At 35.9% G+C, this 23925-nt stretch overlaps 2 protein-coding genes and 1 non-coding gene across 3 annotated transcripts; 2 read left to right on the top strand and 1 right to left on the bottom strand.

The window, feature by feature from the left end:
• Positions 1-285: 285 nt before the first annotated feature.
• On the bottom strand, positions 286-12812 carry tgm2l (transglutaminase 2, like). The gene is made up of 13 exons (XM_051871127.1): positions 12563-12812; positions 10790-10966; positions 10309-10539; positions 9463-9581; positions 5268-5396; positions 4962-5139; positions 4280-4418; positions 3933-4036; positions 3549-3791; positions 2047-2313; positions 1760-1920; positions 942-1078; positions 286-825 (listed from the first exon to the last, which is right to left on the bottom strand). Exons 1-13 carry the CDS (start codon positions 12777-12779, stop codon positions 675-677), a joined length of 2253 nt encoding a protein of 750 aa, XP_051727087.1. The 5' UTR covers positions 12780-12812; the 3' UTR covers positions 286-674.
• Positions 12813-18621: 5809 nt separating this feature from the next.
• Positions 18622-18704, top strand: trnal-cag (transfer RNA leucine (anticodon CAG)). The gene has a single exon. It is a non-coding gene; the product is annotated as a tRNA-Leu (tRNA).
• Positions 18705-18724: 20 nt separating this feature from the next.
• On the top strand, positions 18725-23923 carry pllp (plasmolipin). Its single transcript, XM_051869595.1, has 5 exons — positions 18725-18893; positions 19978-20149; positions 21706-21879; positions 21974-22081; positions 23148-23923. Exons 2-5 carry the CDS (start codon positions 20018-20020, stop codon positions 23253-23255), a joined length of 522 nt encoding a protein of 173 aa, XP_051725555.1. The 5' UTR covers positions 18725-18893; positions 19978-20017; the 3' UTR covers positions 23256-23923.
• Positions 23924-23925: the final 2 nt, after the last annotated feature.

The following is a 23925-nucleotide window of genomic DNA, read 5'->3' as shown; positions in this document are numbered from 1 at the left end:
ATTCACATGACAATAATGGTGCCACTATTTACTCAGAAATGTGCCTGTAATAAATGTCACCTGCTCGTTAGTAAGGTTACTCTTTAGCTATCATCATTATATAAGTCACATTTACTTCTTAAGTCTTCGGTTTCATTTGTCAAATGCTACAAATGCAAGGTCAAGTGAGCATGTATACATTATAATATAGCCAAACCTAAAATAACATTGATAATCATAATTGATAATTGATAATGTGATAAACATCAAGATGGACAAATATAAAATATATTTCTTGCAGTCATATTTACATGCATGTATATTTTATTATTATTACTTAACATTTATTTCAAACAATAACAGCATTATACAGAAAGTACAATAAACAATTGTTTCAAAATTATCATTAGATCAAACTATAATAAAAGCTAGAATGTATTCTCAGGACTGGCTGGGCATTTTACATGTAGAAAAATTGCTTTTGTGGTTCTTATATTTAGAGTCTGAATGAAAGCATGCAAAGATATCATAATCATAAAGGAAATGTTGCATGCTCTTTATATAAACAAATAGCAAACAAAACGTAACAAGCAAAACAGCTGTCAACAAGCCAAGTATAGTGCTTTACAACACACTAAATTATCGTTCTCTGAATTGTACACGCTTGTCTAGATTTCTGAGACAGCATTCATATTTCACTTTTTTGTCCGAACAATGATAGAGGCTTCTCCCTTTACATCTCTCAGTCTGTCCGAGTCAAAGTCGACAAGCAGTTTCCTCAGGCCAGCACGGGTGGGTTTGAAGGAGAATTTAACTGTCACAGCCTGACCAGGTTCAATCTTACCACTAGAGAAAGAGAGACATATAGACATTAACAGTCAACCATAACTTGGGTGCACTTTAGAAAATGTATACTGGATCCTAGAATTCTTTCTTGTGTCATTTCTAAAACTAGTACATACTGTGTTTTTATTTCTCTGGCCTCTGTTAGTCCTGCTCCCTCCACGGTAAACACGCCTCCTTGAAGACTAACAGGCAAAGGATTGGTGAAGGAGATGTGTGCTGTCAGTTTACGTGATACAATCGCACTTCCGATAATCTGAAATGTAGAACAAAGGTGGGTTATTAGCAAAATTGGTCAGTAGAGCCTCTCTCATCATTTACTCACCCTCATGCCATCCCCGATGTATGTAACTTTCTTTCTTCAGATAAACACAAATGGAAATTTTTAGGAAAATAATCTATTTCTAGTTCATATAATTTTACTGAATGGGTGTCGCTCGGTTGATGCTTGAAAAACCACACACGGTGACCCTATGACCCCAGTGGATGAATCAATGTCTTCTGAAGCATAATGATAGGTGTGTGTAAGAAAAATGCTAACATTTTTAACTGTTTTTATCTGTTCATGAGAGGGACGTTGTGACACGTGACGGAAGTGCTTTCCTCTGTGCTTCCGTGTTACTTCTCGCGCAAACTTCAAAACGCACTTAAGTTAATGTCAAGCTGAACCTGTGAACACGCCTAAGACAGTTGGCTGGAAGCTATGCTTTATAGTTTCAGAAGATTCATCACGATTGCTGTGTGTGGTTTTTTAAGAGTAAATCAAGCGGCACCCATTTACTTGCATTATATTGACTCACAGAGATGGATTATTTTCCTTTGTTTGTGTTTGTTTGAAGATGAAGATAGAAAGTTTTATACATCGGGGATGGCATGAATGCGAATAAATGATAAGAGAATTTTTTTTTATATTTGGATGAACTATCCCTTTAATTACCTTAATATGAAGTGCTGGCATTTTCAAGGGGATGTTGACTTCTTGCAGGATGATGTTGTCTTGATCAGTGGGTTGGAGGAGGGCTATGACCCTTATCATGTGATGTTCAGACACACACGCCCCATAATGGTCATACTGAAGTCGCAATACTTCTTTATGAGCTAAAAAGTGATGCAAAGATATTTTAGGAATTACTGTCAAAGGGCCCTAAATGAGAAGTGAAATTTGTTTGCAGATGCCACTATGTGCAACATAATTCAGGGTACTAAGTTTGCTCGTCTTCTTACCTTTGTGAGCTGGCACTGTGAGAGAGGTTGTCTTTCTCTGGCACTCTCCGCGGTGGATACTATTATAGGTTATTGCATTTGACGTGACTGTGAGTTGTGCATCTGTGTCCTCCCTGCCAGCGTTATGCACCTCTATGATCACGTCAAAGTCTGTCCCGTGGATAGCTGGGGCGTGCTTGATAAAAAGCTCAAGCTTTCCTGGGCTTTCGTTCTTTTGGCCCACTTGTCTTCCTGCTTTTTTATAAACCTCTCGCTCCTTCATTGAGCCTGTAGCATTTGAATGTGATTAATATCAACTGTCAAAATTTCAGAATCAGTTGACATGGATAAAATGATTTTCTTAACAATAGGTCTTGTGGTGAATAATTCACCAGTGAAATGTGTTTACTTTTTGTGCCTTATTTTTCAACTCAAGAGGAACAATTTAAATAATATCTATAATAAATTTTATATATATATATATATATATATATGTTTCAGGTACAATATAATGCTTCAGGTACAATAGAATATGAGACAATGAACTTCAAGTCACCATGAAATCAAAATTGACAATTCTTGTTTTTTTATGGAATATTACAGTATTTATTATAATGATTTATCCAATTATCCAATCTATTCCTGATGGACAAAATCAAGTTCCGCCCTACATTTTTTCTTGTTTGAGAAGGCGTTTCACTTGGATATACGCCACAATTGGGAAGAAACAACTATTGCAACTTCAGTTCTCTGTTCTGATATTAAAGCCGACCTTAAAGGGTTAGTTCACCCAAAAATGAAAATTCTGTCATTAATTACTCACCCTCATGTCGTTCCAAACCCGCGAGACCTTCATTCTTCTTCAGAACACAAATAAAGATATTTCTGATGAAATCCGAGAGCTCTCTGATCCCTCCATAGACAGCAATTTAATTACCACTTTCAAGGCCCAGAAAGGTAGTAAAGACATCGTTAAAATAGTCCATGTGGCTACAGTGATTCAACTTTAATTTTATGAAGCAACTAGAATACTTTTTGTGCGCAAAAACAAAACAAAAATAACAACTTTATTCAACAATTTCTTCTCTTCCCTGTCAGTCTCCTACGCTGTTTACACGTGTGATGCTGATGCAGGAGCTGGCCAATAGTGAGCCGGCGATCTGATGCAGAATCTGAAAGCACTGCACTGTGTCTACAACGTAAACAGCGTAGGAGAATGACAGGGAAGAGAAGAAATTGTTGAATAAAGTCATCATTTTTGCTGTCTATAGAGGGGTCAGAGAGCTCTCGGATTTCATCAAAAAGATCTTAATTTGTGTTACGAAGATAAACAAAGCTCTTATGGGTTTGAAACAAAATGAGGGTGAGTAATTAATGACAGAATTTTCATTTTGGACTAAAATGAATCATTTTGAACTAACCCTTTAATATCAGAACAGAGTGTCACATATCAAAAATGAGTTTAGTTCAATATAAAGTTGAAACAAATGAGTAGATTCGACAGATTGCTTGCTGGACATTACCTTCAGGATATTTGTAATGAGCAGTAATGTCCTCTCTGAAGTCTCCATACACACTCTTAGTGCTAATGTTCCGTCCAATCATTTTACTGTTTTGGGACACTTGAGATCGTTCCCCATCTGGATGAACAATCCAGACAATCAGATCTGCGTTCACCTCGGAAAACACAAATGGGGCGTCATACTTCAACCCCACCTCTCCCTCCTTGACTGCACGGACTGGACAAGGCCCACAGCAGAAAACTCCTGTAAGAACATGGAAGCAGAGGATGTAGGAAAACTAGCTAATATTCCAGTTTGATGCAATAGGAGATAGGAGAAAGAAGGCATTTTTTTATTTTCTTGTTTTTTATACTTTAAGGAGTAAAGCTTATTTATAAAGATTACCATCACTCCTTTCTTGAGGCGTTGGATCTAGCACCTGCCATCCATTGTAACCTTCTGGGAGGTCATCGCGTTTCATCCAGGACTCCACCCAACAGTGGTAATTCCTGAAAAAAAAAGGGTGAAGTTTACAGATTAAGACTACATAGGTGAATGTTATTCCCTAGAGTTATTCTTTCAGAACTTGGGAAACTTAATGGAGTTCTGATTTATGTATCAACTTTGTCACAGATCTTTCTCCTAAAATTGCTTAGAAGAAATAGACAGAAATTAAACAATTAAACAATTAAAAAATGTTGTCATACAGACAGGTAAAGAGCTATAAATTTTATGTGGATATCATAACTTACCAGATGCTGTCGTTCCTGCCTTCAGACACACTTTCAAGTTGATCATTGACAAGGTAATCCACAGAAATGTTTGCATCAGTGTCATGAGCAGATGAGTAATTAGTGATGCATCTGGTTGGAATGCCAAGACAGCGCAGGACTGTGGAAAGGCGACGTTACAGATCACGTGTGAGACATAGACAAAAATAATAAGAGTATGCTATTCTGAATTTAGCAAATGATTCAGTAACAAAATTCAGTAACTCTGATAGTTCAGTTCAGAGAAGAATTTTTCGAACTAACCCTGACTATTCATTAAAAGAACCAGCTCATTCATTCGGGAATCAGACTAGTGGTTGCACTGTATGTTTTTGATTCATTAAAAGGACTCATAAGAGTCACTTGTTCAAGAATCGGACTGCTGTTTTGAATCACTAAAATGTTTCAAAAAATTAAGAAGAATCGGCGAGTCATTTGTTCATAAATTAGACTACACTGGTCACGCTGGATGCATGCAGGCTGTAAGGACAATACAACAGAAATACATTTCTTGCCACTATTTTGTGGTCCATGGTCTTTTCATTGCATCACTGCAAACCCGGAGCTCAGGTAAAATACAATTTCTTTTGTCATGCTGCTGAATTACAGCAGCAGGAGAGAAAAGTGGTGCAGGAAACAATGACATTGATTCTTTTTCTCTCACCTGTGCAGGCCACTCCTGCGAACACCCAGCACTGCCCATAACGCACTTTCTGTCCTCCACACTCACTCCAGCGCCTCAGGATGGGCACACTGCCAGTCCAGCGTGTGGGTGCCACCCCATCACCGTACTCTCCATCCCAGCGCCCAGATACCACCCCCCGGTCATCATTAGCATTCACCTATTAATGCAGATTGTATGTATGTATGGTATAGTGTAGTTTAATTTGATAAAAACATATATGCTTCAGAAAATATGATTATAACAAGGGGTGGAGGCAATGAATGGCCATGTTGGCAGATGCCTTACCATGGCAGTAATAGTCCTGCTAACATAAACAGGACTTGCTCTGTTTACAATGTCCATCTCTGAATTTTTCATGGCTGCAGGCGAATTGTCCAGCACTTCAAAGCAAATATCCACCACATCTTTCTCAAACTGTTTGAAAAAAAGAATGCAAAGGATATGACTATCTTGTTTTGCTTGCATTAGTATATAAAGTAGGCCTACCAATGGGTATAAAGGTTTTCTTAAAGGAATATTCAGAATAAAATACAGTTAAAGTTAAGCTGTGACATGCTGTTGATAGAAAATAATTTTGACTAAGTAAAAACAAAAACTTTCTTTAAAGAGCATGTATACAGAAGTGAACTTAAAATGGAAACTGCTATCCGCCTCTATGTGCATAACAGCACATATTTTGTTTGTATTGAGATTATAGTCTCAGCCTCAGACGTCACACCCATGGACCATTGGCTGAAAGTCTGATGCATATGGCACACAAAATTGGAAACACTTCAGGATTTTTAAAGTCACCATCTCATTGGTTGAATTCTACAGGATTTTCTGGAGGTGTGTGTCACGTTCTTTAACAGTCCGCCTGGAAACAAAGATGCCCTCATGCCGTCGTGTTTACAACTGTGACAATGAGCACTTATCCCAAGATAGCAACTTTGTGCCGGCCCAGATCCGGCCCACATCTGCCACGTGTGGTATGATGATCTGGGCCACATGTGGCGTAGAATGATGGCACTTGGGCGGACCACTTCTGTTTGCCAAATCCGAGCCACAAGCAGGCCATAGCAATGCCGCATGTCAGCAAAGAAATAAACCAAAACTGGACCAAACAAAACCAACCATCACTGAAATCTTATAACAGAACAAAACCAATCAGAAGATTATATATATATATATATATATATATATATATATATATAAAAACAATACACAGAAAAGATGACACACAAAAACATCAAGAATCAGCACATGAATCTCAACAAAGGTGACAATCAAAAGTGTCATGCTGCAATGCATGCTGGGAACAATAGTACAAAACTCCCAGCATGCATCACAGCATGAATAAATTATGCAGCTGAATTGTCCTATTATTTTCTTTAATTCTAACTATTTGCTTTTATTTTTGCTGTGGTTTTTGTTCTGTCTTTTAGTAGCTTTTTGTGTTGTCCAGAATTGATCTGATTGTCTGAATATTTTGTTGTCACCATTGTTGAGATTCATACGCTGTTTGTCATTGTAGTTTACAGTTTTCTGCTTGTTTTTTCTTCTGGTTTCTGCACTACAATGTGATCTCATGTTGTAGTAAAACAGAGTTTGAAATTCAAATGTATTAATGAAAAATAAAATTATTCCATTCAAATGAAATCTTGTAACAAAACAAGAAAGAGTATCTTTTAAATCTCTTAACAGAACAAAACTGACTGATACTGAAAACCGACTGTCTTTGAAATCTTATAACAGAACAAAACCAAGTGGCATTGAAATCTCATAATGGAAAAAAATGGCCATTATTTAAATCTCGTAAAGAAACAAAATCGACTGTCATTGAAATATCATAACCCAGCAAAACCGACCGTCATTCTCGTAACTGAACAAATGAAAATTTGACTGACTGATAATATAAACCTACGGTCATTGAAATCTCGTGAAGGAAGAAAACTTACCGTCATTGAGATCTCATGAAGAAATAAAACCTACCGTCATTTAAATCTTGCAATGGAACAAAACCGACCATCTTTAAAATCTCACAAAGGAACAAAACTGACCATTGTTGAAATCTCGTAACTGAACAAAACTAACCATCATTGAAATCTCGTAATTAAACAAAACCGACAGTTTGATTTGTTTCAAATTCAACCGTCATTGAAATCTCATAACGGAACCAAACCGACTGTCATTTAGATCCCATAACCGAACAAAAACCGACCATCATTGAAATATCATAATGGAACAAAACCGACCGTCATTGAAATCTAGAAGCGGAACAGAACCAACCGTCATTGAAATCTCAAAACAAAACCCTCAACCATTGAGATCTCAAAAGGAACAAAACTGACTGTCATTGAGCTCTAGTAAAAGACCAAAATCAACCATCATTGAAATATCGTAAAGAAACAAAACCGACCATCTTTGAAATCTCGTAAAGGAACAATGGAACAAAACCTACCATCACTGAGATCTCGTAAAGGAATAAAACCAACCATCATTGAACTCTTGTAATGAAACAAAATTGACCGTCTTTGGAATCTCGTAACAGGGGAAAAAACATTGTAGAGATCTCATAAAGAAACAAAACTGACTGTCATTTAAATCTTATAACAGAGGAAAACTAACCATCTTTGAAATCTCGTGAAGGAACAAAACCGACTATCATTGAAATCTTGTAATGAAATGAAACCGACCGTCTTTGAAATCTCATAATGGACCAAAGCTGATTGTCATTGAAATCTCGTAACAGAAAAAAACCGACTGTCATTGAAATCTCGTAACCAAACAAATCCGTCCGTCACTAAAATCTTGTAAAGGAACAAAACCAACCATCATTGAGATCTTGTAAAGGAACAAAACAGATCATCACTGAAATCTTATAATGGAACAAAACTGATCAGAAGTTTAAAAAAAAAAAGATAAATAATAATTCTAAGATGACACACAAAGACATCAAGAATTAGCACATGAATCTCAACAAAGGTGACAAAAGTGTCATGCCGCAATACATGCTGGGAACAATAATACAAAACTCTCAGCATGCATCACAGCATGAATAAATTATGCAGCTGAATTGTCGTATTATTTTCTTTAATTCTAACTATTTGCTTTTATTTTTGCTGTGGTTTTTGTTCTGTCTTTAAGTAGCTTTTTGTGATGTCCAGAATTGATCTGATTGTCTAAATATTTTGTTGTCACCATTGTTGAGATTCATACGCTGATTGCTTATATTTGTGTTTGTCATTGTAATTTACTGTTTTAGGCTCATTTTTTTGATCTTCAATCTTCTAACTGATTTCTGCAATGCAGTGAAATTCAAAAGTATTAATAACATTCAATAATAACATTCAAATGACATCAGTGATTCATACTATTTCACAAAGATTATAAAATCATCATCTGATCTCATTTCAGCTTTCTTTTTTACTGCAAATGTGTTTCATAAACACACTGTCACAGCAGCCAGAGAAGACAAACATATTATAAGAGTTAAGAGCTCAACTGATGGAAACACCAATCACCATTATAGTGACTTTAAATGAAAAACATGAGCGTTAAACTTCTGTAGATGAATGACAGAAATAAAGTCAATCTGGTTAGTAATATGTGAAGCTGTAATGCTGTTTGTGGTATTGTTTAATCCTCCTCTGCTGAGATCTGGAGAGATTTAATGTCTTCTTTTATCTTGAGTTGATTTCATCTAAGGCTGTGGCTGAAGTCAGTTGTCGCTCTTGTGTTTCTGTTTTTCTCTTTTTTTCTGTTCTCTTTATCTTCAGCGATTCTGCTTGTTAACAGGCTTGTTAATGCTAAGATTATTCTATAAACAATATATAAAGATTTTATGGCTCAGATAAGGTCCAGTTATTTCTTTGCTCTTGGCTGACATGTGGCATTGCTATGGCCTGCTTGGGGCTCAGATCTGACAAACAGGAGCGGCCCGCCCAAGTGCCATCATTCCATGTTACATGGATCATGTGGGCCGGATCTGGGCCAGCACAAAGTTGCTATCTAGGATAAAGTAAACGCTAGATGTATGTGAAGTATGTAAAGTACGCAGCATAGACGTCCAAGAATTTTACACACCGCTCTGTTATTGTAGGGACATCAACGTTACATTTTCACGCCCCTAAACATGACACAGAACAAAACGAACTGCTAAAACGAACCCCCCCCCCCAGACCTCCAATTTCTGTCTGACTGAAAGGGGACAGTCACTTGTTTGTGAGACAGACATTGTTTGATATCTACAGAGAGTGATTACCCATCAGACAAGCCCTCTGCGGTTCTCCTGCCACCAATCTGTCACAATTCACACTTTGCCTCATCTGAATTCCACCACCATGCAACATCACCCATAAATCCTGACTGTGTGTCAGTCATCTCAGGCCATGACACTTTCTCAGAGAGGACACTGTCTGACCACAAGACTGTCTAAACAGATGGGGGCTGTATAAATTTGGATCTTTGGTGAGCACGTGTGAATGCATTTGTAGGTTACCTGCCCAAAGTTCCAGGATACAGTGGTGATATCATCCCATGAGCCCTGGTACAAGATCCCATTTTCATTTAAAATGTACTCCTGCAGCAGTTCCTCACTGGGAAGGTACACAGAGTCATCTACAGGAAGAAATATAATTGAGCATTGTGTGTAAGGACACAATGATCACATATGTTACATTCTTTTGAATTTGGTTTCTTTCTTCTGCTGAACACAAAAGAAGAAATTTTGAAGAAAGTCAGTAACAGTTGATGGGCCCCATTGACTTCAATAGTATTTTTTTCCATACTATGGAAGTCAATGGGGCCCATCAGCCATATTCTTCAAAATATCTTCTTTTGTCTTTAGCAGAATAAAGAAATTCATACAGGTTTGGTACAACTTGAGGGCGAGTAAATGATGGCAGAATTTTCATTTTTGGGTGAACTGAAGGCCCGTTCACATCAAGGGCGATGATTATAATGAGAACTATAATTAAAGTTTTAATAATTGTTCTAATTCTATGAGAATAGGGAAGTCCATGACACACAGCATTTAATATCATCTTCCGCTTTAAATGCTCAATCTCGTTTAAGTTGGGTGACTTCTGATTGCCTGTCAATGTTTTTATAATTCATCTTCATTCTGAAAGTGATTCCAATGATATCATTCCTCTGTCTTGTTATCATTATAATTATCATTCTGTCAAAAAGCAGCATAAAACTATAATAATAGTGGCCAATGCAACTTTAGCACCATATTCCAAGACTTTCAGGTTATACAATAGCTTTGAGTGAGAAATAAAACCTTGTATGGAAGAAACAAAGTCATGATTTTTCGGGTGAGCAATCCCTTTAAATACCTTACCTTTACACCAGGGATTGAAAAGCAGGTAGAAAGTCTGAGGCTCGGTTTGCTCCAGGATCTGCCCATCAGCTGAGAGCAAAACCACAGTCATGCTGTACAGACCCACAGGAGCATCAGCAGGGCTGTGGAGGGTCAGCATCACCTCACCCTGAGCATTACGCTGACTGAACCACCATTTCCCATGATCCTGCTCTGAGTCTAACACCTTCAAGACCACCTCATTATTCTTACCTGTAACACACAAACACATGCACAGAAATTAGAGGATAAATATAAATTTACACGATATAAAACATATGTGTCTTACGCTGTTGTCATATCCATTTTAGTATTTTCGTGGTTGAGTTCTCTAATCTAGTGACTTGTCTTATACAGATCAATCTAAGGTTATTACAGGTTCAAGCCACAGTCTAAAACCTGTAAGCCACCTATTTGTCTTTCTCGCTGCTTTATCTGTTACTTTCTCCTTCGTGTTACTCACCCAGGTGTAGTATGAGGTTGAGCTGGTGGTCTGGGATCTGTGGGATGTGCTCAGTACACTGCAGGACTACAGAGAAGGGCTGACCTCTGCGCACCAGCAGACGCTCCACGTCCATCTCCTCTGTGCGGTGAGCATGGTTATTCTCATAACACTGCAGGTCTATATCACTCAGTATGGCTGGACACAAAAGAAATGAATAAATATCCTAAATATCTAATATTCTAAATATACATTTAGTTGTAGTGAGCCTTAGTTTTCTTAATCTATAATGTTATGTCTCTAAATGCTCTGTTACTGAATGTTGCATGCAATTTTTGGGGGGTGGCTGAATTTATTTTGATTATGGGATGGATTACTGATTAGTGATGTGGTTGCCTAGCAAATTTTGCTCTCCAGCCTTGCTGACCAGTTTGAAATATGCACTGGAAATTTCACACTCAAGAAGTGTGTTTCATGAACTAATTTCCTTTGTCTTTTAGGTGTTTTTTTTTTTTTTTTTAATCATCTTCTTATGAACTGCAGTATTGATTTGCATTATATTTGCATGCATTATCTTTGTACTGTACTGTACAAATGCATGCAAATATAATGCAAATCAATACTGCAGTTCATAAGAAGATGATTAAAAAAAATCACCTAAAAGACAAAGGAAATTAGAAATTAGTAGGGTCTAAAAGTCTTAGAGAGAAAAGTTATGAAAACATTTTACATTTTTAAGATTTAGACTCTCATAGTCTCTAATCAAAGGTAAGCAAATTGTTAACATCTACAAAAAGTCAAATGTTCTTGCTTCCACTGAAGTACAAAATGGTCTTTGGGACAATTTCAAGCATTCTTATTCTCTACATGTTTAGTCTGCATGAGATGGGGCCAAATAACAGTTTTGGCGAAGGAAGAGAACATAATAAACTGCTGATGATGTGTGTGAAGTTTCATAGTTTGTGGTTGCAAGGGTGTAACTTCGACAGCAAACTTTTTTTCTCTCACAAAGCATTAAAATTCACATGTCTAATGTATGTGGTAACACATCTGATCAGTTTGGATTCCTCTGTTGCTTCTTGATGCTACATTTACTTTTAATATTATTGGCATGCCACTTTCTTTATCACTTTCCAAGCTGAGGCTATAAAGCTCAGACCTCACAAAGAGATCCAATACAGGACCAAATAAAATATCACAGTCCGCCAACAAGTCAGTGGTCCGTTTCCATATTTATTTTAACAGTGCAGAGCATTTCCAACCCACCTGCCCAACATGACACACAGCCAACAGAAGTATTGCCACCAGGAATATTTTACTAGGAATTTTAGCATCTTATAATTTTGCTGTTTGAGAAATAATATAATTTATTAAAAAAAAGAGTAATATATTTTTAATTTGAACCAGGGTAGAAAGACCACATTAGTAGAATATAAATTAAAAAGTGATTTGGAGTGTAGATGTTTTTTTTTTTTTTGTTTGTTTTTTAAAACTCCAACTATTGGAAAAGTATCATGCCAGCCCTCTTGGCGAAACTCTTGACCACCAGACTGCTTTATGTAATATATTTTAATTCACTTACAAACAGTTTTTTATACCTTATAACTTAACAATACCATTACAAAACAACCTTGACAGTAATTCATTAGTAAACAAAACATGCTATATTTATATTGCAAGTGTGTAACAGGCGTTTATGCAAATAGCACACTGTATTTTTGCTCTCAATCATATGAATATACTTAATTCTGACTTTGAGCTTAATAATACAAATATATTAAGTGACATTCTTACCACTATGCCTGGCCATTGATGGATTTAGCCTGACACTTCTTGTAAGTGATCGGTGAGCCTTTGTAAAATCCTGCTCTTGCAAATTTCCGTAGTCCAGTCCAAGACAGTTGTCTTCCTTGTAACACCTTTGCTTTTTAGGATCAGTTTTATAGCGAAAGAGCATCCACGCCCCTTGATGCCCCACCGTCTCTATCGTTGACTGTACTTCTTTCTGCATAAGACACACCCTGACTCACACATCCTCTCCGTGGCCTTTATGACCTCTGACATCACACACACATACAAGTTCCTCAAGACAGTGTACAGACAGTGATCTGTGTGTATAGCTCTTCCTCTGCCTCCGTGTAAAAAGGATAAAGGTTACGAAATTTACTATGACTGGCATAATTTCTAACATCATGTCATTACTGGAAACATACTCTTTTGCGTACGGGCCAGGGTCACACACAGGGGCCTTTGTTAAAAAGAGAAGTTCTGATGGTTGGGTAACACTTCTATAGTATTAGATCTATTTTCCTGACTCATAGAGAGTTACTTTCTGTTTTTAATTCCTCTGTAAGTCTCCTATTTAAGCAGAGGTAGAAAAGACAAACTGAATGAACAAGTTCCAGGTAATGTGAATTAGGCCTCAAATGTTGGATTAAATAAGGCTACACTTTTTCCTGGCATAAATAATGAAAATCAGGCATTTGACTTTAGTTCAGCTCTTTTTCCAAGTTCAACAGTATGAAGGCAGATGGGTCATCAAATGTTGTCAGACTAAATGTACTAAAAGTACAGTCTTTCCTATACAAACTTGCTCTGTACAACTGAATGTAAAACATGCATTGAGTAACACACAATATACCGGTTTAACATATATTATCTATAATGTGTAAAGTGTAATGCACTGGTATGAAATGTCTGACGTGTCAGATAGAGGTCAAAGGATCATATTGCAGAAGCAACTAAAACTTTTGACATAATTTTGTGAGAAATTTCCCTACTATTTGTGGAGTTAATTAAATTCCATTAAGCTCCCTCACTGATGTTATAACAACATTAAACTTTTAACAACTGGGAGCCACATAGATCATTAGAATTCTCTTTCCCAAAATAAAGTCATGTGTCTGCCGTATTGTCTGGAAGAACAATGACCTCTCCGGCAGTGGATTCTCACCATGCTGTGACATTACTACAGTGCTTTTTGATTACACAGGGACACAGAAGGGTCTCTGTCTTGCCTGTATGATGGGAAGCAACATTGTGCATGTGTGTGACACTGAGATGAGGAATGCTGGAAAAGGTAGTTTTCAGGAAAAAGACTCACACCACCTCTTCCACAAAACAAGCACAAAAATTATGTACACATATTTTTGTTGAATTTCACATTACTCTCTCACTGATTTATCATCAAAGAGTTATCGTCATACAAGTGAGGAACATACTAGTAACTGTTTGGATAAAAACGTCTGCTAAATGAATGAATGAATGTAAAGGGAGAGGAAGGTTCAGAGGTTCAGCTCACATAGGTACTGTAATTTGTCAGACCATTAGTCTACGGAAGCATTTTACTGCAGAGGCATCGGAACAATCTGAAAAGTGGGTGAGACATAGTGATAAATATAAATGGAAAAATATGTAAAAATGATTGCTAAAACTTTGTTTAAAAAATATTATTTATCCTACTTCTTGTAATGTTCCACATGTTGAGTTTACAGTAAACGTCATTACTCTCTTGTGCTTCTGACAGAATTTACTGTTTTTCCTATAAATAATGTTTTTCTGTAATTTTCCTATTTGAATTGAAGTTTTAAATTCTAAATGGGTTTATATTTAAGCATAACTCTTGACGTATAAAAGGCACCAATTAAGCCCCTTTTTACAAGATGTAGTAGTCTCAGGTGTCCCCAGAATGTGTCTGTGAGTTTCAGCTCAAAATACCCCACAGATCATTTATTACACCATGTTGTAAATGCCCATTTTTGAGCGGAAGGAAAAACATGCTGTTTTCGTGTATGTATCTTTAAATGCAAATGAGCTGCTGCTCTCCGCCCTGCTTTACAGAAGAGGGCAGAGTCTTTACAGCTCCAGCTTCAAATACTCTGCCAAAAACTAACAAAACATCTGTTTGGTTTTGATTATCATCTCTATTGAGGTCATGCTCATGTGACATTGCAGTTCATCATCATCATGAAAGTTCATTATCTGCATGCGTTTTAAAGCCATATCAGTCTAAAATTCTGTAGCTTATCGCATGAAACCAGTTTCAGATGCTACCCAGGTAAGTTTGAGACATAATGGTTTGTGTTAAACATTCTGTATTCTTAAACTGATGACACGAATTTTGATGCAGTAAGTACCATAATAATTTGTTTAATGAGTTTGTTTGCCCCGTTTTTTTTAATTATTATTATTATTTATTTATTTATTTATTTTTGTAGCTGAGAGTTGAAAACTGTTCCACTTTAGGTAAAACCAAAGTCTCTTTAAGATTATAAGACTTTAGTAAAACGCAGCGCTCGTCAATGTCAGTTTTCACCGAGCCGTCCAATCACAGTGGAAGAGGGGCGGGATAAATACTAAACCGACCAAATACTTTACTTGTACAACGACTGAACAACAATGAAAAAGTAAACATTTTATGTTCAGTAATATTCTTCAAAATTAGACACTAGTAACATATTAGTGCCTGCCATATTCCGTGTCATGAAAGCAACCAAAGCATCTCAGATGGAAAAACGCTACGCCTCCAAAGCGCTCTCAAGCGCCATCGGCTGGCCGTTTTCAGAAGGACACCAGGCATTTTTTTCATCTGGCTAAAAACGCTTTGGTGGACAGTGGACTCAAGTTAATTGAATATTTATTGTTAGGCATATGGCCTAATAGTCACTTTTGCGTTTGTGCAGTATACTGGAGCCAAACCTGAGAAGGGAGTCCCGAAGATTTCACAGCGTTCCTGGACACGTAGTTTACGTAGTTGTAATTAATTGGCAGGGATTATGCTAATTGTGAATGAGCACGCATGCGCAGTCGCGCACCCTATTTACGAATGATTGGAATTCATTAACGTACACACGTTAAACTATCAAAACTGATGTTTACGAAGCGTTTCAATCCGGAGGAGAGTTTAGGGAAAGTTTTACGCGCAAATTACTCCGAGTTTACGCATATAGCCTACTAAAGTTTCATGAATGAGGCTAGTTAACCCCTTCAGACCCTGCGTCCATTGGAATGGACATCACATGGATTTTGGTTTAAACCAATAAGATTTTATGTTTTTATAATATAAGTACTGCCTGGTCACTGATTGGTCCCTGATCTACCAATCACAATGAAAGAATGACCCATAACTTAATCTGATTGTGCTTCAGGCATCACAAAAGACGGGCATGGCTAATCAACTAGACAGGAGGAGGAGGAGGTGCTCCTTTTTTATCTTTTATATGAAGATGTATGTTCATGGCATCATCAACTTGCACCTATTATAATCTTAATAATATCAAGTGATAATATTCAAAGTTAATTTGAAAATCTTTCAGAGCTGAAGAACACAGGATTTTTTTGAAGTTTGATGTCCATCACAATGGACATTAGGTTTTAATCAAATTAATATATTTTTTTTTTCTTCTGATTTTGTCTTCTATGTTGTGATCATAAGGTGTCATTCAGTTTTTCATTAGTTTTAGTGAAAAACAGAAATAGCAAATGTGAAATGAGTGCATACACTGCAACACACACGCAAGTGCGCGCGCGCGCACACACACACACACTGATACCCTGATGCTATATGCACACAATCATATATTCATCAAAAACAGCAAGTACACACAACTCACCCACAAACACGCAGAGACATATACACACATATTCCCATTCACCCACTGCAAACAACAAAAATAATAAAACAAGTTTTGTGAGAATTCATCTTATCATCTTACATTTTCTCTACATTCTTATTGCATTGCTCTTTGTTACAGTATGTGTTCTTTTTCAAAATCTTCAATGCTATAGTTCAAATATTGTGTTTGAACTCTAGCTCATAAGAACTGTATGGTTAAAATATGAAAAATGTTTTGTTGCTTAAGCCCTGATGTCCATTGTAGTGGACATGAAAAAAATCTAATAAAAAAAATTAGTTTGCACAAATCTTTTTTTTTAGACTCATTTATACATTAAAGAAGAGCAAATATCAAGTGGATAAAAATGGTTTTGCTCAGTGGAACACAATTCAGGTCTGAAGGGGTTAAGCTTACCTGTTTCGTTTGAGCTCTTTGTGACACTAAATAAATTATAAGGCCTATTTGTTTGATTTACTTGCATTGGTATAGTCAGATATTTTCCTCCAGCTGGCTTCTCAAACATTTATGTTTATCAAACAAAGTGTTTATTCTTGCCTTGCATTTAATTTCATGTTTTTTTCCATAATGTTCTATTAATCTTCAGCAGAGAAGTGAATAAACTGATGCTCTCCATGTTCCATGTGATTAGCTGTTCGCTGCATGTGTCACTTTCATGTGCATCGCTTCAGACTCGCAAACTGAGTTGACAGAGAACGTTGAACCTGATCTAAACCAGGTTGGATTTGTCAACTCTAAACCTACTCTGAAACTCAGAATTTGTCCAACTAGCTTCATTCAACAGGCCTCTGATATATGGATATATGGTTTTCTGAGCGCACACATCCGAAGCACGTGCACAGAAAGCTGGATGTCAGACGGCACGTCCCGTGACGTGAGTATTAAACTAAGTTTTCTTTCACGTCTTATTATTGCGCTTAAACTGTTAAAAATACACACAAGGTTATGTCAAAAACACCCCCGGTTTCACAGACAAGGTTTAAACCTAGTCCCAGACTATAATGCATGTTTGAGCTGTTCTATCTGAAAGCAACTTAATTTGACATATATTAAAATGTCAGTGTCATTGTTTTGTCTCAAGATGCACACCAGTAGCCTAATGTTTTTTCTAAGGGACATATCCTAATTCAGGGGTTGGCAACGTTGGTTCTGGAAAGACCGCTGTCCTGCAAAGTTTCAACCATGAAAAAAAAAAATCTTCATTCGGTTTCATATTTAAAGTGACATTTGATAGTTCTGTATTCAATATATTGGTAACACTTTACAATGATGTAATAACTAACATTAACTAATGATGACCAAATACATTTGTTACAGTATTTATTTATCTTTGTTAACATTAGTTAATAAAAAGACAACTGTTTATTGTCTATCCATGTTAGTGGTTCACAGTGCATTAACTAATATTATCAAATACAACTTTTGATTTTAATAATGCATTAGTAAATGCTGAAATTAAAATAAACTAAGATTAATAAATGCTGTAGAAGTATTGTTCATTCTTAATTCATGTTAACTAATGTAGTGATGTAACTAATGTAAACCAATGAAACCTTAATATATTGAAACCAATATATTTAAAGCAATAATCTCATAAAATTATTATGCAGTTGTAACTGCAGTGTAAATGCATTTATTCTGTCTCTCAGCAGCATTAAACAGTCTGTGTAAATAAATGCCACCGTTTCTGCAGTGCAAAGATGGATTTTGTCAATACTGATATTTATGTGATTGGTATCAGCCCTATAGTGTCTTATTATTCTAATTGCAATAAAATTAAAAATTTGCATGAAAGAGCATAAAAAAGCATGAAAAAAGCATAGGTCTACTACATTTAATAAGGTTAGAAAAGTTGCCCTTATAAAGGTAAAAAATACCCCTGGAAATCAATTTAGGGGGAAAATATCTAATATAGGCTATAAAACATCTAAATGTAAAATATCTAAATGCAAAAGATTATTTCTGTCCTGGCTTAGAGGTTTGGGATTATTTTTCAGTGATTATTCTGGCTTCATTGAATCCTGCAAAATGTTTGGTGTTAAAGAAATGGCAACCCTAAATATCACAGGACAAAAAAAACTCTAAAACACTATAATATAGTATACAATCTATATAATATGTCACTATTGCATGTATGGCTGTTTTTGACTAAAGGAAAACACCGACATGTGAGTACATTCATACCACTAGAGGGCCAGAAATTACCCTATCGTTCAGCATGTCAGGATGGCCGAGCGGTCTAAGGCGCTGCGTTCAGGTCGCAGTCTCCCCTGGAGGCGTGGGTTCGAATCCCACTTCTGACAACAATGTTTTTTTTTTTTTTGGTGAAAAGGTGGAATGGACTGTTCTCCAGGGACCAAAGTCCATTTCATACCTCACGGAGAGTAGATACCAGCAAAAATAAACTATAACAGCAAAGTTTTACATCTGTCCGCTGCAGAAAAGTGGCTAAAGATGAGTCAATGAGTGCAGTACAAAAATGACTGTTGCAGGTTAGTGGATGATCTAAGATGTTAAAGGATTATTTTTTTGAACTGTTTCAAATAACGTGAGTGTTTCAAAGCAAGGAGTGCAATGAATATTGCATACAGGAAGAGTATTCTGCATATAATGAATAGTGTCATAATTTATTTACGGATGTTATGAGTGTGAAAAGTAGCCATTACTACTTTTAGCAGTAACCACAGGAACAACATTTTGTGTGCTTTGCTGTTGGGTAGCTTTAACATTCAAAGTCCACCAACATGATCATAGGCATATTATATATATTAGTGCTGTCAATCGATTAAAAGCTTAAAAACTCAATTAATCACAATTTTTTTCTGTGATTAATCGCAATTAAAAACACTTAAGTTTTTATACGTTTTTAATATATTTTATAATGTAGTAATTTTACAGTTAATCTCCAAATTAAAACAACATAAAGAAACAACATGAAGACAGTATATTTTAAATACTTGTTTAATGGCATCTTTTTATGAATGAAGGCCAGTATCACTGATACTAATACTGCTACTGATGTCTCAATGAAATTGATTTTCCCCCCAATTTTAAACATGAATTATAGCTATTCAACACTACAGTGTAATTGAAAGCTATATCATTTTTTACATTTATGAGGCTTCAAAAATATAACAACTTTTAATTTAAGTGAACTTAGAACAAATATATATATATATATATAATATGTATATATGTATGTGCGTGTGTATGTGTTACATATACTCTTCTGTCAATGATTCTGACAATTTTAAGTTTTTAACACCTAATTTTCACTTCTATTGTATTCTTGCTGTTCCCTTTTTACAAGAGGAAGGAAGATAGTTCTCACTTTATTATGCTTACTGAAGTTATTTATTACTTCGACAAACAGTCAAACCTAAGCTACATGATCACATGTCAAATACATTGTAGGTGTACAAAGGTGTGTGGAAAGAGAGAGAGGGAGGGTGTGAAAGAGAGAAAACTTCTATCTGTTCAGACTGAGTTGCTAGGTAGTGACAACACCTGCATTACCTGTTCTGGTGTGTCTCCACTGAGGTGCTTGCTTTCTCTCTTTTTTTTTCTTTTCTAAAGTGGCATTTTCATATAATCAACTCTTTTATACTGAGAAGAAATGGCAGATTTTCCTGGTAAAGTCAGCACTCAGACCAGCTCACAAGAACCTCAAAGAAGTTTTGGAATCCCATTGAGTGTTGACATGAACTTCATCAAAGGCATTCCTGGTATTCTACTTTTGGCTGAGATTGTAAGTTGGAAAAACTGTCAATTATACTTTCCATGCTTTGTCATATGTTTAGGTGTGTTTTATTTAACTTCGTTTTTGCTTTTGAAAACTATTTCTTTCTCCCTTCATCATACACTCACACCCACTTTTCTATGCTGTTTGTTTATTCTTCAAAAAATAATGCCGAATTTCCAGTATGAGAAATACTGAGACTGTGTAGGTGTTGGTTGATAAAACAAACTAACCAGGCCCATGTACTATGGATTATGGTCATAACGTTTCATACAACTAGGATATTATGTTGATGTTAGATTTATTACAACAGACAGTTCTGCATGCTTTCACAGAGTTTGCGTAGAGGTAGATGTAATGTTTATATTGCGGAACTTGGATTAGGTGTGTTTCTACACTGGGCCAACATACAAGTATGTAGATACAGCACAAGTCTACGTCTCTGTGTTATTTAGAAACATTAAAACTAGGTTCAGCTGTACGAATGAACTTGCAACTATCAGGACAAATTATACAGAAAAATAATTATCTGACTAAATGACTAATTGTACAATGAACATTTCTGAACATTAGTATTTATGAAGATGATCATCTTATCTGTCATCTCATTGGTTTTTGGGTCAATAACCATAATAAAATGCTCCCATCAATACAAATACATAACTTATGTAATCAGTCTTGAATCAGTAAATATAAATGTAATATTACTGAGCTTTAGTGAATATTTGACCTGAGATGTCTGTTTTTACTCGTCATTCTATGGAGCAAGTCACAGTTGTTTTTTGTAGGTATCCTGTGACAGACACATAGCCTGAAATCTGAGACCTTTATCAGATAAATAATACATCGTGAACTTTTGATATTCATTGTACAAATGAATGCCATTGACATTGTCTGTTCATATGAAAATATCTTGTATTTCTTCCTCTTTTTTTTCCTTTTACATTTATAACTAGGTGAAAACATTCCTGAGGACATACATCAATACTTTCAACAGTAAATATGATGCTAAAAATATCAGTAATTGCTGACAGGGTTAGATATCTAATGAACATCACCAGGATGACTCACACTTTCGTCACTTTTATTTTGAAGCGCACATGTTTTAGAGCATACAGTATGTCAACTAAATTAATTACTACACCCTTATGTTAAGAAAAGCCTTAGTGAAAATACCCTAAAAATTATAACTAAGGGTTTTCTTGACTTAAAACAAAATTTCCCCCTAAAAATTATGTCGTAATTTAGTTACCTTTATGTCCTTTTGAAACCTGTATGGCTTTCTCTCTTCTGTGAAACACAAAAGAAGATATTTTGAAAAATGTCTCAGTATTTTTTGCCTATACAAAGAAAGTCAATGGGGTCCAATGCTGTTTTAGACTCCACTGACTTTGATCGTACAGACAAAAGCTGTATAAAAAGTCTTTTAGGTTCAGCAGAAGAAACTCATACAGGTTTGGAATGACATGAGGGTGAATAAAAATGTTCATTTTTTGGTGTACTGTCCCTTAAAGTGACTGTATTTTTCATTGATGTTTAACATATCATCTCCATCCTCTGTTCAGGTTGTTGGATTACTGGTGTGGGCGCTGATTGCCAGTACCCCATTCTCCTCGGCATCTGTTTATGGCTGGGTCCTGTTTGTCAGCGTGACGCTGTGGCTTTTGAGCATCGCCCTGTTGGTTGTGCTGTTGCTGAGGCTTCATCAGAGTCTACCCCCAATACCCTGGCCTTTGGTGGTGAGATTCTCACTTGTTGGTTTCATGGAGGAGATAGCATATTTAAATCAAGACTTGTTGGGCTATTCAAATCCTGTCTCCTTCTCTTCCTTAGCTCATGGTGTTTTACTTAGTCGCAGCTGTTCTATACCTAACTGCCTTTTTGGCTAATGCTGCATCCGTTCCACGTGTACATTACCATGGTCATCTGGGAACTTCTGCAGTGAGTGAAAACCTCTCTTGAACGCACACTCCACACATTCACACACTATGAGCTGAAAGAGGAGTGTCTGACTGTACACTTCATACCTCATTTATAAAGTAAAGCTTATCTGTGAAGCACCAACTGATAACAGGTCAGGTGATTACATTTTAAAATGTATTAAAATGGTAAACATTTATTTAAAAAATATTGTAACAATATTTTATAATATTATTTTACTGTATTTTTGATTCTTGTTTCAAAAACATTAAGGAATCTTACTGACATCAAATTTTGAACGGCAGTGTACTGTAGATAGGGCATTCTTAAAACATATTAATTAAAAATGTAAGTTGCTATGCAAAAGCATCTAATCTGAAGCAGGGCCTTCACTTTAACTGTATAAAGCATGTTTCATCACTCACTGGAATACAGTATTATAGTTCAAATAAAAGGCTTTTAGGAAATGGTTACAATGTGAAACTGTTAGATGAGTTCAAAGGCAAAGTTCTTTAGAGTAGTATGTACGTTTTATAGGGCTTTAAAAAACACATCAGCCAGAGTCCAGATTAAATTGTGCAGCAAGCACATGATAAACCCATAATGCTCTACAGTGGAGGAGTTTAATCACAATTTATACCTCCTCTATGTGTAAAGGTCAACAGCTTAAGTTTCTAAATTACTACAGCATCTTTAAAGCTACATATCTGCTCAATGACTGCTTACATGTGTGCCCTGAAATCATATATCTGGGGTTAAGTTTGGTTTACAGTTTATTCAAAGTTCTTAAAGGGATAGTTCACACAAAAATGAAAATTGTTATCGTTTACACATACTGATGTTGTTCCCAGCTTTCCCAAGTCTTTCTTTCTACTGTGGAACACAAAAGAAAATATCAACAGTTTTTGCTCATACAATAAAGTAAATCGGGGTCCAAAAAACATTGGACCCCATTAACTTTCATTGTATAGAGAAAGAAAACAGAGACATTTTTTAAAATATCTTCTTTTGTGAACTGCATACTTCTTATATTTGAGTACAATTTGTAATGCTTTTTTTTATTTATATATATATTTTTTTCTTGCAGTTCTTTGCCATAGTGGTGACCCTGTTATATGCAGCTAGCAGCTACTTTGCCTATTTGGGCTGGAGGGGTGAAGGGCAAAACGCAGCGGGGAGTACAGTGCCTGTATAGACCATCCTGTGATCAACACTGTCATTAACTATGCGAGGACACTTCCAAGAGGATATTACTCAGATTATTTGGTATTGCTGAAAATCCTCTTCAGGAACGTCCAACAACCCATCTGTATAACGGTGCCCAGCATAATTGCTAGAAGGTTTATAACATGGGCATTTTGTGTACTGAGAGTCACCAGCCTGCACAAGCAGCAGGTTTGGGGTCAGTAAGATTTTTTTTTTTTAAAGAAATTAATACTTTTATTCTACACTGAGGTATTGATTAAAAGTGACATTTATAATGTTACAAAAATTCCATTTCAAATAAATGCTGTCAAATTTTCAGTTCATCGAAAAACTTGAAAAATTGGGCATTAAAATGGAAAAAAACAGCTTTGCTATCACAGGAATACATCCTATTTTAAAATTAATATTTTACATTTTTTCACAATATTACTGTTTATTGCATTTTTTTATCAAATAAATGCATCCTTAGTGAGCATGAGACTCCTTCAAACACATAAAATTTTACCAACCCCAAACTTTTAGTGTACTATTTTTGTAAGATACACAAACTGACTTGAGCAAATATGTATTTAAGTGGTGAGGTTCTTGCATTATTGTACAGTTATGCTTAATGTAATTGATTCATTGTTTTGAGCATAAAAATGTTTTGAAAAAACATG

This window comes from Ctenopharyngodon idella, chromosome 18, assembly GCF_019924925.1.
Source record: "Ctenopharyngodon idella isolate HZGC_01 chromosome 18, HZGC01, whole genome shotgun sequence".
Taxonomy (NCBI): Eukaryota; Metazoa; Chordata; class Actinopteri; order Cypriniformes; family Xenocyprididae; genus Ctenopharyngodon; species Ctenopharyngodon idella.
The sequence above is the reverse complement of the archived record's forward strand: the minus strand, read 5'-3'. Positions and strand labels throughout refer to the sequence as shown.

Coding starts and splice junctions, on each gene's coding strand:
- tgm2l (XM_051871127.1), bottom strand. CDS start 12,779: ATGCAGAAAGAAGTACAGTCAACGATAGAGACGGTGGGGCATCAAGGG. Junction 4,037..4,279: donor GGCAGGAACGACAGCATCTG/GTAAGTTATGAT, acceptor TTTTTTTTTCAG/GAATTACCACTGTTGGGTGG. Junction 3,792..3,932: donor GCCTCAAGAAAGGAGTGATG/GTAATCTTTATA, acceptor ATGTTCTTACAG/GAGTTTTCTGCTGTGGGCCT.
- pllp (XM_051869595.1), top strand. CDS start 20,018: ATGGCAGATTTTCCTGGTAAAGTCAGCACTCAGACCAGCTCACAAGAA. Junction 20,150..21,705: donor TTCTACTTTTGGCTGAGATT/GTAAGTTGGAAA, acceptor TCCTCTGTTCAG/GTTGTTGGATTACTGGTGTG. Junction 21,880..21,973: donor CAATACCCTGGCCTTTGGTG/GTGAGATTCTCA, acceptor TCTCTTCCTTAG/CTCATGGTGTTTTACTTAGT.